This window comes from Scyliorhinus torazame, chromosome 4 (assembly GCF_047496885.1).
Source record: "Scyliorhinus torazame isolate Kashiwa2021f chromosome 4, sScyTor2.1, whole genome shotgun sequence".
NCBI lineage: Eukaryota > Metazoa > Chordata > Chondrichthyes > Carcharhiniformes > Scyliorhinidae > Scyliorhinus > Scyliorhinus torazame.
This window is the reverse complement of record NC_092710.1, coordinates 3,578,837-3,595,909: the sequence shown is the minus strand read 5'-3', so window position 1 is coordinate 3,595,909 and position 17,073 is coordinate 3,578,837. Positions and strand designations below refer to the sequence as shown.

At 53.8% G+C, this 17,073-nt stretch overlaps 1 protein-coding gene and 1 long non-coding RNA gene across 2 annotated transcripts in view; both read right to left on the bottom strand.

Annotated features, from left to right (window-relative positions):
• Positions 1-999: 999 nt before the first annotated feature.
• Positions 1,000-17,073, bottom strand: part of LOC140410097 (uncharacterized) — a 116,241-nt gene continuing 100,167 nt past the window's right edge. Inside the window, exon 2 of the long non-coding RNA XR_011940501.1 lies at positions 1,000-1,619. This is a non-coding gene — a long non-coding RNA (uncharacterized lncRNA). The remainder of the gene's footprint in view (positions 1,620-17,073) is intronic.
• The window catches only part of LOC140411751 (uncharacterized), a 94,450-nt gene continuing 79,008 nt past the window's right edge, over positions 1,632-17,073 (bottom strand). Inside the window, exons 9-11 of the mRNA XM_072500738.1 lie at positions 16,525-16,739; positions 4,057-4,265; positions 1,632-2,526 (exon numbers count right to left, since the gene is read on the bottom strand). Of these exons, the coding sequence (XP_072356839.1) occupies positions 2,322-2,526; positions 4,057-4,265; positions 16,525-16,739 (629 nt within the window). The 3' untranslated portion in view covers positions 1,632-2,321. The remainder of the gene's footprint in view (positions 2,527-4,056; positions 4,266-16,524; positions 16,740-17,073) is intronic.

Genomic DNA, 17,073 nt, shown 5'->3' with positions numbered 1-17,073 from the left:
CCTGTCTCATGTGCGTACATGCACCCATCTCTCACGTGCGTACATGCATCCTGTCTCTCGCATGCATACAGGCATCCTGACTCCCTCTCGCATGCGTACACGCACCGTCTCTCGCATGCATATACGCATCGTGTCCCTCTCGCCTGTGCACACACACCGTGTCTCTCTCATGTATGGTACACGCACCCTGTCTCTTGTGTGCGTGCACCCACCCTGTCTCTCACCTGCGTTCACGCACCCTGTTTCTCTCTCTCGAGCGCATACAGGCACCGTTTCGCTCTTGCGTCCGTACACACCCCATCTCTCTCTCTCTCTCTCATGTGTACACGCAGCCTGTCTTGCCTGCATAAGCGCACGGTGACTCATGCATGTGCGCAACCCTGCCTCTCTCGCGTGCATACACGCACATTGTCTCTCACGTGCGAAAAAATGCACCCTGTCGCTCTCTCTCGCACGTGGGTGTGTACACGCACCTGGTCACTCTCGTGTGTACGCGCAGTCTCGCTTTCTCACGTGTGTACACGCACCCTGTTTCTCTCGTGTGTGTACATGCACCCTCTCTCTCTCGCACGCGTGTGTGTACGTGCACCCGGTCTCTCTCGTGCGCACGCGCAGTCTCGCTTTCTCGCGTGTGTACATACACCGTGTCTCTCTCACGTGCGTATGCGCACCCTCTCTCACACATACATACGCGCACCATGTCTCTCACGTGCGTATACGCACTGTCTCTCTCGAGTGCGTACACGCATCCTGTCTCTCGCTTGCGTACACGCACCCTGTCTCTCTCCCATGCGTACGCGCACCATCTCTCTCTCTCTCTCGTGTGCGTACGCACACCCTGTCTCTTACGCGTGGCCTGTCACTCATATGCGCTTACACACACACACACACACACAGTCTCTCACGCGTGTACACACAATGTCTCGTGCTTGAATCCCTCACGTGTACACACAACGCACGCACGGTCTCCATTGCCGTGAAGACAATGACAAAAACGACTCTCGATAATTTTTTTTTATTGCACTGGCGAGGTCCGGAGTGACAGAGGAGCTGCATTCGCTGCTCAACGAGTTAACGGCTGCCGCACGCTGGTTCGAACTCTAATGCTCGTACATTCAAAGACGTTAGGTATGAGAAACATTCACCGATTAAAGTGCAGATAAAGGTACAGACTTGCAGTTTGATTGTTCTACGTGATTGGGGGGGGGGGGGGGGGGGGGGGGAGGGCAGGTGGGCAGAATGGGGACACGTTGATCAGAGATGTCCGCAATCTCGGGCTGGTTTGTCTCCATTTCCCACTCGCCCTTTAACTCCAGACATTCAGAGCTCAGGTTGATCACAAGTTCCTGATGGCTCACCACCAGGGGGGCCGCCTCACATCACTCTTCCCCTCGGCCCTGGCCGCCCCCCGGGAGCAAAGGAGGGCTCCAACATTACCAACTGCACCCCAAGCCGACCGACTTTGGTTCAATTTGGTGGGGACAGGGGTTGAGGTAGAACACGCCACGTTGGGGGGGGGCTGGGGGATGCAGGAAACTGCAGATACATAATTCCCCTCCCCTCGAAGAACTGGATCTATTTGAACGGCAGAACAGGCTGGAGAAGGGGCTGAATGGGGCCTCCTGTTCCCGTGTAACGGGCTGGAGAAGGGGCTGAATGGGGCCTCCTCCTGTTCCTGTGTAACAGGCTGGAGAAGGGGCTGAATGGGGCCTCCTCCTGTTCCTGTGTAACGGGCTGGAGAAGGGGCTGAACGAGGCCTCCTCCTGTTCCTGTGTAACGGGCTGGAGAAGGGGCTGAATGGGGCCTCCTCCTGTTCCTGTGTAACAGGCTGGAGAAGGGGCTGAAAGGGGCCTCCTCCTGTTCCCGTGTAACAGGCTGGAGAAGGGGCTGAACGAGGCCTCCTCCTGTTCCTGTGTAACAGGCTGGAGAAGGGGCTGAATTGGGCCTCCTCCTGTTCCTGCAACGGGCTGGAGAAGGGGCTGAATGGGGCCTCCTCCTGTTCCTGTGTAACGGGCTGGAGAAGGGGCTGAATGGGGCCTCCTCCTGTTCCTGTGTCACGGGCTGGAGAAGGGGCTGAACGAGGCCTCCTCCTTTTCCTGCAGGCTAACTGATCGTGAGAGGACTGAGTTCCCCCTCCCCGATCAGACAGGAACAGAGGTTGGGTACATGCCCTCCTGGGTGTGAATGTTGACCCCCCTGGCCCGCTAGGCCCCAGGGGATCAAAGGTCAGATCGGTGTCCCCTCCCCCACCCCCTCTCCCTGCCTTTAACCAGCTCCCCTCCCCCAAGTGTCAAAAGGCAAATAGAATCAGGAGGCCAAGTTCAGGGCTTCCGGTAGAATCTTAGGAGATAGTAGCAGGCGAGACGGAAGGCCACCATAAACAGGACAAGGATGACAATGTTGCCCCAGATCGGTAGCGTGACATCGAAAAAGGCCAAGATTTCTTCCCTGGGGATGTAGAGAGAGCTATTGGTCGAGTTCCTGTCCATATTGCAGTACTCGTAGGCAGAGTTCTCCGGCTTACACCTGCAGAACAGACAAAGCAATAATTCAGGGCGAACTCGGAACTATCGAGCGGCTAAAGGGGCGAGGCAGCGACTGAAGAGAGTGCGTCAACGTGAGAGAGTTAAAGGGCCACGTTCAGGAAGGCGAGGAGCTGGGCACGTTCAAACCAGGAAAGACGTGGGCTGTGAGGGGGGGGGGGGTGCGTGTGAGAGTCCCTCACTATCAGATACGAGGGGGAGAGCAGAGAATGAGGGGAGTGTGAGGGTCACTCACTATCAGATACGAGGGGGAGTGTAGAGAATGAGGGGAGTGTGAGGGTCCCTCACTATCAGATACGAGGGGGAGAGCAGAGAATGAGGGGAGTGTGAGGGTCCCTCACTATCAGATACGAGGGGAGTGTAGAGAATGAGGGGAGTGTGAGGGTCCCTCACTATCAGATACGAGGGGGAGTGTAGAGAATGAGGGGAGTGTGAGGGTCACTCACTATGAGATACGAGGGGGAGAGAGGAGAATGAGGTGAGTGTGAGGGTCCCTCACTATCACATACGAGGGGGAGTGTAGAGAATGAGGGGAGTGTGAGGGTCCCTCACTATCAGATACGAGGGGGAGAGCAGAGAATGAGGTGAGTGTGAGGGTCCCTCACTATCACATACGAGGGGGAGTGTAGAGAATGAGGGGAGTGTGAGGGTCCCTCACTATCAGATACGAGGGGCAGTGTAGAGAATGAGGGGAGTGTGAGGGTCCCTCACTATCAGATACGAGGGGAGAGCAGAGAATGAGGGGAGTGTGAGGGTCACTCACTATCAGATACGAGGGGGAGAGCAGAGAATGAGGGGAGTGTGAGGGTCACTCACTATCAGATACGAGGGGGAGAGCAGAGAATGAGGGGAGTGTGAGGGTCCCTCACTATCAGACACGAGGGGGAGTGTAGAGAATGAGGGGAGTGTGAGGGTCCCTCACTATCAGATACGAGGGGGAGTGTAGAGAATGAGGGGAGTGTGAGGGTCCCTCACTATCAGATACGAGGGGGAGTGTAGAGAATGAGGGGAGTGTGAGGGTCCCTCACTATCAGATACGAGGGGGAGTGTAGAGAATGAGGGGAGTGTGAGGGTCCCTCACTATCAGATACGAGGGGGAGAGCAGAGAATGAGGGGAGTGTGAGGGTCCCTCACTATCAGACACGAGGGGGAGAGCAGAGAATGAGGGGAGTGTGAGGGTCCCTCACTATCAGACACGAGGGGGAGTGTAGAGAATGAGGGGAGTGTGAGGGTCCCTCACTATCAGACACGAGGGGGAGTGTAGAGAATGAGGGGAGTGTGAGGGTCACTCACTATCAGACACGAGGGGGAGTGGAGAGAATGAGGGGAGGCGGGGAATGGATTGAAGAGTTTGGGTTGAGGGACGGTCCCCAGAGGATGCACTGGAGTCGGGGGGAGTGATTGAAGAGTGTGCGGGAGGTCCCGGGTTTGGAAGGGGAGCAGAGTGGGGCTGGACGAGGGTACAGCTCCGTGGATCCGGCCGGGAGGTACACAGGAGAGAAGGGGTACTCACAGAAAGGTGTGATCGTTGGAGAACTCCACGCTCAGCATGACATGGAAGGGGTAAATGACGAATGCCAGGTACCGTGCCCAGATCAGCCAGGCGGGCATTCGCTGGATGTAGAACCCTCCCAGGAGCAGGGTGCACAGCATGAAGATGGTGGCGAAGATGATGGACTGGTCGATCCTCAGGAAGAGGGCGCTTGCAAAGAGGCCTATCGACTGAGGGCGGGAGTGAGAAAGCTGGCATTAATCGTGGGTTTCGCTGTGTTCCCCCCCCCGCCCACCTTGCCCGCACCTGGGGACTCAACGCGATTCACTCTCCACCTCAAGATCGAGGAACCCTTGAAACCCTAAGCGTTCCCAGCGCTCCAGCAAAGAGGAGATCAGCAGACGATTCATGTCCACTCACTCCTCTTACTGATCATCATACTTCCAAATGACACAATCACCAGGGTAACGTAGAGGGAGCTCTACACTGTATCTAACCCGTGCTGTACCTGTCCTGGGAGCGCTCGATGCTGACACTGGGTATAAAGTGGGGGATACACTGTCAGGGTAATGTAGAGGGAGCTCTACACTGTATCTAACCCGTGCTGTACCTGTCCTGGGAGATCTCGATGCTGACACTGGGTATAAAGTGGGGGACACACTGTCAGGGTAATGTAGAGGGAGCTCTACACTGTATCTAACCCGTGCTGTACCTGTCCTGGGAGAGCTCGATGCTGACACTGGGTATAAAGTGGGGGACACACTGTCAGGGTAATGTAGAGGGAGCTCTACACTGTATCTAACCCGTGCTGTACCTGTCCTGGGAGAGCTCGATGCTGACACTGGGTATAAAGTGGGGACACACTGTCAGGGTAATGTAGAGGGAGCTCTACACTGTATCTAACCCGTGCTGTACCTGTCCTGGGAGAGCTCGATGCTGACACTGGGTATAAAGTGGGGGACACACTGTCAGGGTAATGTAGAGGGAGCTCTACACTGTATCCAACCCGTGCTGTACCTGTCCTGGGAGAGCTCGATGCTGACACTGGGTATAAAGTGGGGGGGGTCACTGTCAGGGTAATGTAGAGGGAGCTCTACACTGTATCTAACCCGTGCTGTACCTGTCCTGGGAGAGCTCGATGCTGACACTGGGTATAAAGTGGGGGACACACTGTCAGGGTAATGTAGAGGGAGCTCTACACTGTATCTAACCCGTGCTGTACCTGTCCTGGGAGAGCTTGATGCTGACACTGGGAATAAAGTGGGGGGGACACTGTCAGGGTAATGTAGAGGGAGCTCTACACTGTATCTAACCCGTGCTGTACCTGTCCTGGGAGCGCTCGATGCTGACACTGGGTATAAAGTGGGGGACACACTGTCAGGGTAATGTAGAGGGAGCTCTACACTGTATCTAACCCGTGCTGTACCTGTCCTGGGAGAGCGCGATGCTGACACTGGGTATAAAGTGGGGGACACACTGTCAGGATAATGTAGAGGGAGCTCTACACTGTATCTAACCCGTGCTGTACCTGTCCTGGGAGAGCTCGATGCTGACACTGGGTATAAAGTGGGGGACACTGTCAGGGTAATGTAGAGGGAGCTCTACACTGTATCTAACCCGTGCTGTACCTGTCCTGGGAGCGCTCGATGCTGACACTGTGTATAAAGTGGGGGACACACTGTCAGGGTAATGTAGAGGGAGCTCTACACTGTATCTAACCCGTGTTGTACCTGTCCTGGGAGAGCTCGATGCTGACACTGGGTATAAAGTGGGGACACACTGTCAGGGTAATGTAGAGGGAGCTCTACACTGTATCTAACCCGTGCTGTGCCTGTCCTGGGAGAGCTCGATGCTGACACTGGGTATAAAGTGGGGGGGACACTGTCAGGGTAATGTAGAGGGAGCTCTACACTGTATCTAACCCGTGCTGTACCTGTCCTGGGAGAGCTCAATGCTGACACTGGGTATAAAGTGGGGGACACACTGTCAGGATAATGTAGAGGGAGCTCTACACTGTATCTAACCCGTGCTGTACCTGTCCTGGGAGAGCTCGATGCTGACACTGGATATAAAGTGGGGACACACTGTCAGGGTAATGTAGAGGGAGCTCTACACTGTATCTAACCCCTGCTGTACCTGTCCTGGGAGAGCTCGATGCTGACACTGGGTATAAAGTGGGGGGGACACTGCCAGGGTAATGTAGAGGGAGCTCTACACTCTATCTAACCCATGTTGTACCTGTCCTGGGAGAGCTTGATGCTGACACTGGGTATAAAGCGGGGGACACAGTCAGGGTAATGTAGAGGGAGCTCTACACTGTATCTAACCCGTGCTGTACCTGTCCTGGGAGAGCTCGATGCTGACACTGGGTATAAAGTGGGGGACACACTGTCAGGGTAATGTAGAGGGAGCTCTACACTGTTTCTAACCCGTGCTGTACCTGTCCTGGGAGCTCGATGCTGACACTGGGTATAAAGTGGGGGGGGACACTGTCAGGGTAATGTAGAGGGAGCTCTACACTGTATCTAACCCGTGCTGTACCTGTCCTGGGAGAGCTCGATGCTGACACTGGGTATAAAGTGGGGGACACACTGTCAGGGTAATGTAGAGGGAGCTCGACACTGTATCTAACCCGTGCTGTACCTGTCCTGGGAGCTCGATGCTGACACTGGGTATAAAGTGGGGGGGACACTGTCAGGGTAATGTAGAGGGAGCTCTACACTGTATCTAACCCGTGCTGTACCTGTCCTGGGAGAGCTCGATGCTGACACTGGGTATAAAGTGGGGGACACACTGTCAGGGTAATGTAGAGGGAGCTCTACACTGTATCTAACCCGTGCTGTACCAGTCCTGGGAGCTCGATGCTGACACTGGGTATAAAGTGGGGGGGACACTCAGAGTAATGTAGAGGGAGCTCTACACTGTATCTAACCCGTGCTGTACCTGTCCTGGGAGAGCTCGATGCTGACACTGGGTATAAAGTGGGAGACACACAGTCAGGGTAATGTAGAGGGAGCTCTACACTGTAACCCGTGCTGTACCTGTCCTGGGAGAGCTCGATGCTGACACTGGGTATAACGTGGGGGGGACACTGTCAGGGTAATGTAGAGGGAGCTCTACACTGTATCTAACCCGTGCTGTACCTGTCCTGGGAGAGCTCGATGCTGACACTGGGTATAAAGTGGGGGACATACTGTCAGGGTAATGTAGAGGGAGCTCTACACTGTATCTAACCCGTGCTGTACCTGTCCTGGGAGAGCTCGATGCTGACACTGGGTATAAAGTGGGGGACACTGTCAGGGTAATGTAGAGGGAGCTCTACACTGTATCTAACCTGTGCTGTACCTGTCCTGGGAGAGCTCAATGCTGACACTGGGTATAAAGTGGGGGGGACACTGTCAGGGTAATGTAGAGGGAGCTCTACACTGGATCTAACCCGTGCTGTACCTGTCCTGGGTGCTCGATGCTGACACGGGTATAAAGTGGGGGACACACTGTCAGGGTAATGTAGAGGGAACTCTACACTGTATCTAATCCGTTCTGTAACTGTCCTGGGTGCTCGATGCTGACACTGGGTATAAAGTGGGGGGGACACTGTCAGGGTAATGTAGAGGGAGCTTTACACTGTATCTAACCCGTGCTGTACCTGTCCTGGGAGAGCTCGATGCTGACACTGGGTATAAAGCGGGGGACACAGTCAGGGTAATGTAGAGGGAGCTCTACACTGTATCTAACCCGTGCTGTACCTGTCCTGGGAGAGCTCGATGCTGACACTGGGTATAAAGTGGGGGAGACACTGTCAGGGTAATGTAGAGGGAGCTCTACACTGTATCTAACCCGTGCTGTACCTGTCCTGGGAGAGCTCGATGCTGACACTGGGTATAAAGTGGGGGGGACACTGTCAGGGTAATGTAGACGGAGCTCTACACTGTAACCCGTGCTGTACCTGTCCTGGGAGAGCTCGATGCTGACACTGGGTATAAAGTGGGGGGGACACTGTCAGGGTAATGTAGAGGGAGCTCTACACTGTATCCAACCCGTGCTGTGCCTGTCCTGGGAGAGCTCGATGCTGACACTGGGTATAAAGTGGGGGACACACTGTCAGGGTAATGTAGAGGGAGCTCTACACTGTATCTAACCCGTGCTGTCCCTGTCCTGGGAGCTCGTTGCTGACACTGGGTATAAAGTGGGGGGGACACTGTCAGGGTAATGTAGAGGGAGCTCTACACTGTATCTAACCCGTGCTGTACCTGTCCTGGGAGAGCGCGATGCTGACACTGGGTATAAAGTGGGGGACACACTGTCAGGGTAATGTAGAGGGAGCTCTACACTGTATCTAACCCGTGCTGTACCTGTCCTGGGAGAGCTCGATGCTGACACTGGGTATAAAATGGGGGACACACTGTCAGGGTAATGTAGAGGGAGCTCTACACTGTATCTAACCCGTGCTGTACCTGTCCTGGGAGAGCTCGATGCTGACACTGGGTATAAAGTGGGGGACACTGCCAGGGTAATGTAGAGGGAGCTCTACACTGTATCTAACCCATGCTGTACCTGTCCTGGGAGAGCTCGATGCTGACACTGGGTATAAAGTGGGGGACACACTGTCAGGGTAATGTAGAGGGAGCTCTACACTGTATCTAACCCGTGCTGTACCTGTCCTGGGAGAGCGCGATGCTGACACTGGGTATAAAGTGGGGGGGACACTGTCAGGATAATGTAGAGGGAGCTCTACACTGTATCTAACTCGTGCTGTACCTGTCCTGGGAGAGCTCGATGCTGACACTGGGTATAAAGTGGGGGACACACTGTCAGAGAAATGTAGAGGGAGCTCTACACTGTATCTAACCCGTGCTGTACCTGTCCTGGGAGAGCTCGATGCTGACACTGGGTATAAAGTGGGGGAGACACTGTCAGGGTAATGTAGAGGGAGCTCTACACTGTATCTAACCCGTGCTGTACCTGTCCTGGGAGAGCTCGATGCTGACACTGGGTATAAAGTGGGGGGGACACTGTCAGGGTAATGTAGACGGAGCTCTACACTGTAACCCGTGCTGTACCTGTCCTGGGAGAGCTCGATGCTGACACTGGGTATAAAGTGGGGGGGACACTGTCAGGGTAATGTAGAGGGAGCTCTACACTGTATCCAACCCGTGCTGTGCCTGTCCTGGGAGAGCTCGATGCTGACACTGGGTATAAAGTGGGGGACACACTGTCAGGGTAATGTAGAGGGAGCTCTACACTGTATCTAACCCGTGCTGTCCCTGTCCTGGGAGCTCGATGCTGACACTGGGTATAAAGTGGGGGGGACACTGTCAGGGTAATGTAGAGGGAGCTCTACACTGTATCTAACCCGTGCTGTACCTGTCCTGGGAGAGCGCGATGCTGACACTGGGTATAAAGTGGGGGACACACTGTCAGGGTAATGTAGAGGGAGCTCTACACTGTATCTAACCCGTGCTGTACCTGTCCTGGGAGAGCTCGATGCTGACACTGGGTATAAAATGGGGGACACACTGTCAGGGTAATGTAGAGGGAGCTCTACACTGTATCTAACCCGTGCTGTACCTGTCCTGGGAGAGCTCGATGCTGACACTGGGTATAAAGTGGGGGACACTGCCAGGGTAATGTAGAGGGAGCTCTACACTGTATCTAACCCATGCTGTACCTGTCCTGGGAGAGCTCGATGCTGACACTGGGTATAAAGTGGGGGACACACTGTCAGGGTAATGTAGAGGGAGCTCTACACTGTATCTAACCCGTGCTGTACCTGTCCTGGGAGAGCGCGATGCTGACACTGGGTATAAAGTGGGGGGGACACTGTCAGGATAATGTAGAGGGAGCTCTACACTGTATCTAACTCGTGCTGTACCTGTCCTGGGAGAGCTCGATGCTGACACTGGGTATAAAGTGGGGGACACACTGTCAGAGAAATGTAGAGGGAGCTCTACACTGTATCTAACCCGTGCTGTACCTGTCCTGGGAGAGCGCGATGCTGACACTGGGTATAAAGTGGGGGACACACTGTCAGGGTAATGTAGAGGGAGCTCTACACTGTATCTAACCCGTGCTGTACCTGTCCTGGGAGAGCTCGATGCTGACACTGGGTATAAAGTGGGGGACACTGTCAGGGTAATGTAGAGGGAGCTCTACACTGTATCTAACCCGTGCTGTACCTGTCCTGGGAGAGATCGATGCTGACACTGGGTATAAAGTGGGGGACACACTGTCAGGGTAATGTAGAGGGAGCTCTACACTGTATCTAACCCGTGCTGTATCTGTCCTGGGAGAGCTCGATGCTGACACTGGGTATAAAGTGGGGGACACACTGTAAGGGTAATGTAGAGGGAGCTCTACACTGTATCTAACCCGTGCTGTATCTGTCCTGGGAGAGCTCGATGCTGACACTGGGTATAAAGTGGGGGATACACTGTCAGGGTAATGTAGAGGGAGCTCTACACTGTATCTAACCCGTGCTGTACCTGTCCTGGGAGAGCTCGATGCTGACACTGGGTATAAAGTGGGAACACACTGTCAAGGTAATGTAGAGGGAGCTCTACACTGTATCTAACCCGTGCTGTACCTGTCCTGGGAGAGCTCGATGCTGACACTGGGTATAAAGTGGGGGACACACTGTAAGGGTAATGTAGAGGGAGCTCTACACTGTATCTAACCCGTGCTGTACCTGTCCTGGGAGAGCTCGATGCTGACACTGGGTATAAAGTGGGGGGGACACTGTCAGGGTAATGTAGAGGGAGCTCTACACTGTATCTAACCCGTGCTGTACCTGTCCTGGGAGAGCTCGATGCTGACACTGGGTATAAAGTGGGGGGGACACTGTCAGGGTAATGTAGAGGGAGCTCTACACTGTATCTAACCCGTGCTGTACCTGTCCTGGGAGAGCTCGATGCTGACACTGGGTATAAAGCGGGGGACACAGTCAGGGTAATGTAGAGGGAGCTCTACACTGTATCTAACCCGTGCTGTACCTGTGCTGGGAGAGCTCGATGCTGACACTGGGTATAAAGTGGGGGGGGGACACTGTCAGTGTCATGTAGAGGGAGCTCTACACTGTATCTAACCCGTGCTGTACCCGTCCTGGGAGAGCTCGGTGCTGACACTGGGTATAAAGTGGGGGACACACTGTCAGGGTAATGTAGAGGGAGCTCTACACTGTATCTAACCCGTGCTGTACCTGTCCTGGGAGAGCTCGATGCTGACACTGGGTATAAAGTGGGGGACACACTGTCAGGGTAATGTAGAGGGAGCTCTACACTGTATTTAACCCGTGCTGTAACTGTCCTGGGAGCGCTCGATGCTGACACTGGGTATAAAGTGGGGGATACACTGTCAGGGTAATGTAGAGGGAGCTCTACACTGTATCTAACCCGTGCTGTACCTGTCCTGGGAGAGCTCGATGCTGACACTGGGTATAAAGTGGGGGACACAGTCAGGGTAATGTAGAGGGAGCTCTACACTGTATCTAACCCGTGCTGTACCTGTCCTGGGAGAGCTCGATGCTGACACTGGGTATAAAGCGGGGGACACAGTCAGGGTAATGTAGAGGGAGCTCTACACTGTATCTAACCCGTGCTGTACCTGTCCTGGGAGAGCTCGATGCTGACACTGGGTATAAAGTGGGGGGGACACTGTCAGGGTAATGTAGACGGAGCTCTACACTGTATCTAACCCGTGCTGTACCTGTCCTGGGAGAGCTCGATGCTGACACTGGGTATAAAGTGAGGGGGACACTGTCAGGGTAATGTAGAGGGAGCTCTACACTGTATCTAACCCGTGCTGTACCTGTCCTGGGAGAGCTCGATGCTGACACTGGGTATAAAGTGGGGGACACTGCCAGGGTAATGTAGAGGGAGCTCTACACTGTATCTAACCCATGCTGTACCTGTCCTGGGAGAGCTCGATGCTGACACTGGGTATAAAGTGGGGGACACACTGTCAGGGTAATGTAGAGGGAGCTCTACACTGTATCTAACCCGTGCTGTACCTGTCCTGGGAGAGCGCGATGCTGACACTGGGTATAAAGTGGGGGGGACACTGTCAGGATAATGTAGAGGGAGCTCTACACTGTATCTAACTCGTGCTGTACCTGTCCTGGGAGAGCTCGATGCTGACACTGGGTATAAAGTGGGGGACACACTGTCAGGGTAATGTAGAGGGAGCTCTACACTGTATCTAACCCGTGCTGTACCTGTCCTGGGAGAGCTCGATGCTGACACTGGGTATAAAGTGGGGGACACACTGTCAGAGAAATGTAGAGGGAGCTCTACACTGTATCTAACCCGTGCTGTACCTGTCCTGGGAGAGATCGATGCTGACACTGGGTATAAAGTGGGGGACACACTGTCAGGGTAATGTAGAGGGAGCTCTACACTGTATCTAACCCGTGCTGTATCTGTCCTGGGAGAGCTCGATGCTGACACTGGGTATAAAGTGGGGGACACACTGTAAGGGTAATGTAGAGGGAGCTCTACACTGTATCTAACCCGTGCTGTATCTGTCCTGGGAGAGCTCGATGCTGACACTGGGTATAAAGTGGGGGATACACTGTCAGGGTAATGTAGAGGGAGCTCTACACTGTATCTAACCCGTGCTGGACCTGTCCTGGGAGAGCTCGATGCTGACACTGGGTATAAAGTGGGAACACACTGTCAAGGTAATGTAGAGGGAGCTCTACACTGTATCTAACCCGTGCTGTACCTGTCCTGGGAGAGCTCGATGCTGACACTGGGTATAAAGTGGGGGACACACTGTAAGGGTAATGTAGAGGGAGCTCTACACTGTATCTAACCCGTGCTGTACCTGTCCTGGGAGAGCTCGATGCTGACACTGGGTATAAAGTGGGGGGGACACTGTCAGGGTAATGTAGAGGGAGCTCTACACTGTATCTAACCCGTGCTGTACCTGTCCTGGGAGAGCTCGATGCTGACACTGGGTATAAAGTGGGGGGGACACTGTCAGGGTAATGTAGAGGGAGCTCTACACTGTATCTAACCCGTGCTGTACCTGTCCTGGGAGAGCTCGATGCTGACACTGGGTATAAAGCGGGGGACACAGTCAGGGTAATGTAGAGGGAGCTCTACACTGTATCTAACCCGTGCTGTACCTGTGCTGGGAGAGCTCGATGCTGACACTGGGTATAAAGTGGGGGGGGGACACTGTCAGTGTCATGTAGAGGGAGCTCTACACTGTATCTAACCCGTGCTGTACCCGTCCTGGGAGAGCTCGGTGCTGACACTGGGTATAAAGTGGGGGACACACTGTCAGGGTAATGTAGAGGGAGCTCTACACTGTATCTAACCCGTGCTGTACCTGTCCTGGGAGAGCTCGATGCTGACACTGGGTATAAAGTGGGGGACACACTGTCAGGGTAATGTAGAGGGAGCTCTACACTGTATTTAACCCGTGCTGTAACTGTCCTGGGAGCGCTCGATGCTGACACTGGGTATAAAGTGGGGGATACACTGTCAGGGTAATGTAGAGGGAGCTCTACACTGTATCTAACCCGTGCTGTACCTGTCCTGGGAGAGCTCGATGCTGACACTGGGTATAAAGCGGGGGACACAGTCAGGGTAATGTAGAGGGAGCTCTACACTGTATCTAACCCGTGCTGTACCTGTCCTGGGAGAGCTCGATGCTGACACTGGGTATAAAGCGGGTGACACAGTCAGGGTAATGTAGAGGGAGCTCTACACTGTATCTAACCCGTGCTGTACCTGTCCTGGGAGAGCTCGATGCTGACACTGGGTATAAAGTGGGGGGGACACTGTCAGGGTAATGTAGACGGAGCTCTACACTGTAACCCGTGCTGTACCTGTCCTGGGAGAGCTCGATGCTGACACTGGGTATAAAGTGGGGGGGACACTGTCAGGGTAATGTAGAGGGAGCTCTACACTGTATCTAACCCGTGCTGTACCTGTCCTGGGAGAGCTCGATGCTGACACTGGGTATAAAGTGGGGGACACACTGTCAGGGTAATGTAGAGGGAGCTCTACACTGTATCTAACCCGTGCTGTCCCTGTCCTGGGAGCTCGATGCTGACACTGGGTATAAAGTGGGGGGGACACTGTCAGGGTAATGTAGAGGGAGCTCTACACTGTATCTAACCCGTGCTGTACCTGTCCTGGGAGAGCGCGATGCTGACACTGGGTATAAAGTGGGGGACACACTGTCAGGGTAATGTAGAGGGAGCTCTACACTGTATCTAACCCGTGCTGTACCTGTCCTGGGAGAGCTCGATGCTGACACTGGGTATAAAATGGGGGACACACTGTCAGGGTAATGTAGAGGGAGCTCTACACTGTATCTAACCCGTTCTGTACCTGTCCTGGGAGAGCTCGATGCTGACACTGGGTATAAAGTGGGGGGGACACTGTCAGGGTAATGTAGAGGGAGCTCTACACTCTATCTAACCCATGTTGTACCTGTCCTGGGAGAGCTCGATGCTGACACTGGGTATAAAGTGGGGGGACACTGCCAGGGTAATGTAGAGGGAGCTCTACACTGTATCTAACCCATGCTGTACCTGTCCTGGGAGAGCTCGATGCTGACACTGGGTATAAAGTGGGGGACACACTGTCAGGGTAATGTAGAGGGAGCTCTACACTGTATCTAACCCGTGCTGTACCTGTCCTGGGAGAGCGCGATGCTGACACTGGGTATAAAGTGGGGGACACACTGTCAGGGTAATGTAGAGGGAGCTCTACACTGTATCTAACCCGTGCTGTACCTGTCCTGGGAGAGCTCGATGCTGACACTGGGTATAAAGTGGGGGACACACTGTCAGAGAAATGTAGAGGGAGCTCTACACTGTATCTAACCCGTGCTGTACCTGTCCTGGGAGAGCGCGATGCTGACACTGGGTATAAAGTGGGGGACACACTGTCAGGGTAATGTAGAGGGAGCTCTACACTGTATCTAACCCGTGCTGTAGCTGTCCTGGGAGAGCTCGATGCTGACACTGGGTATAAAGTGGGGGACACTGTCAGGGTAATGTAGAGGGAGCTCTACACTGTATCTAACCCGTTCTGTACCTGTCCTGGGAGAGATCGATGCTGACACTGGGTATAAAGTGGGGGACACACTGTCAGGGTAATGTAGAGGGAGCTCTACACTGTATCTAACCCGTGCTGTATCTGTCCTGGGAGAGCTCGATGCAGACACTGGGTATAAAGTGGGGGATACACTGTCAGGGTAATGTAGAGGGAGCTCTACACTGTATCTAACCCGTGCTGTACCTGTCCTGGGAGAGCTCGATGCTGACACTGGGTATAAAGTGGGAACACACTGTCAAGGTAATGTAGAGGGAGCTCTACACTGTATCTAACCCGTGCTGTACCTGTCCTGGGAGAGCTCGATGCTGACACTGGGTATAAAGTGGGGGACACACTGTAAGGGTAATGTAGAGGGAGCTCTACACTGTATCTAACCCGTGCTGTACCTGTCCTGGGAGAGCGTGATGCTGACACTGGGTATAAAGTGGGGGGGACACGGTCAGGGTAATGTAGAGGGAGCTCTACACTGTATCTAACCCGTGCTGTACCTGTCCTGGGAGAGCTCGATGCTGACACTGGGTATAAAGTGGGGGACACACTGTAAGGGTAATGTAGAGGGAGCTCTACACTGTATCTAACCCGTGCTGTACCTGTTCTGGGAGAGCTCGATGCTGACACTGGGTATAAAGTGGGGGACACACTGTCAGGGTAATGTAGAGGGAGCTCTACACTGTATCTAACCCGTGCTGTACCTGTCCTGGGAGAGCTCAATGCTGACACTGGGTATAAAGTGGGGGACACACTGTAAGGGTAATGTAGAGGGAGCTCTACACTTTATCTAACCCGTGCTGTACCTGTCCTGGGAGAGCTCGATGCTGACACTGGGTATAAAGTGGGGGGGACACTGTCAGGGTAATGTAGAGGGAGCTCTACACTGTATCTAACCCGTGCTGTACCTGTCCTGGGAGAGCGCGATGCTGACACTGGGTATAAAGTGGGGGACACACTGTCAGGGTAATGTAGAGGGAGCTCTACACTGTATCTAACCCGTGCTGTACCTGTCCTGGGAGAGCTCAATGCTGACACTGGGTATAAAGTGGGGGACACACTGTAAGGGTAATGTAGAGGGAGCTCTACACTGTATCTAACCCGTGCTGTACCTGTCCTGGGAGAGCTCGATGCTGACACTGGGTATAAAGTGGGGGGGACACTGTCAGGGTAATGTAGAGGGAGCTCTACACTGTATCTAACCCGTGCTGTACCTGTCCTGGGAGAGCTTGATGCTGACAATGGGTATAAAGTGGGGGACACACTGTCAGGGTAATGTAGAGGGAGCTCTACACTGTATCTAACCCGTGCTGTACCTGTCCTGGGAGAGCGCGATGCTGACACTGGGTATAAAGTGGGGGACACACTGTCAGGGTAATGTAGAGGGAGCTCTGTATCTAACCCTTGCTGTACCTGTCCTTTGACTTACCTGAGCTGTCAGTGAGCCGAGCATAATCATAGCCAAATCTACAAAGTACGCGACGGGCCCGTTGAGACCGCCCATCCAGAAGGCAATGGTTATACTGACGACAGGCTGGATGATTGTCAAAGGCAATTCACTTGTCATTTTTGCCAGGTAGTAGGCAGAGAGACAGTACGAGCCAGACAGCCTCTCTTTGTTGATGATTGGTCGTTCCAGGGGGACTGAAAGGTACAAGAAAAATTGTTCTTCAGCTAACTGTTTATCCCTGTCTGAATTTTGTACGTTTCATGGAGGTCACGAGATAAACACACTCTCTCACACTCTCTCTCACACTCTCTCTCACACTCACACACACTCTCTCACACTCACACACTCTCTCACACTCTCTCTCACACTCACACACACTCTCTCACACTCACACACTCTCTCTCACACTCTCTCTCACACTCACACACACTCTCTCACACACTCTCTCTCACACTCTCTCTCACACACACTCTCTCTCACACTCTCTCTCACACTCACACACACTCTCACACACACTCTCTCTCTCAC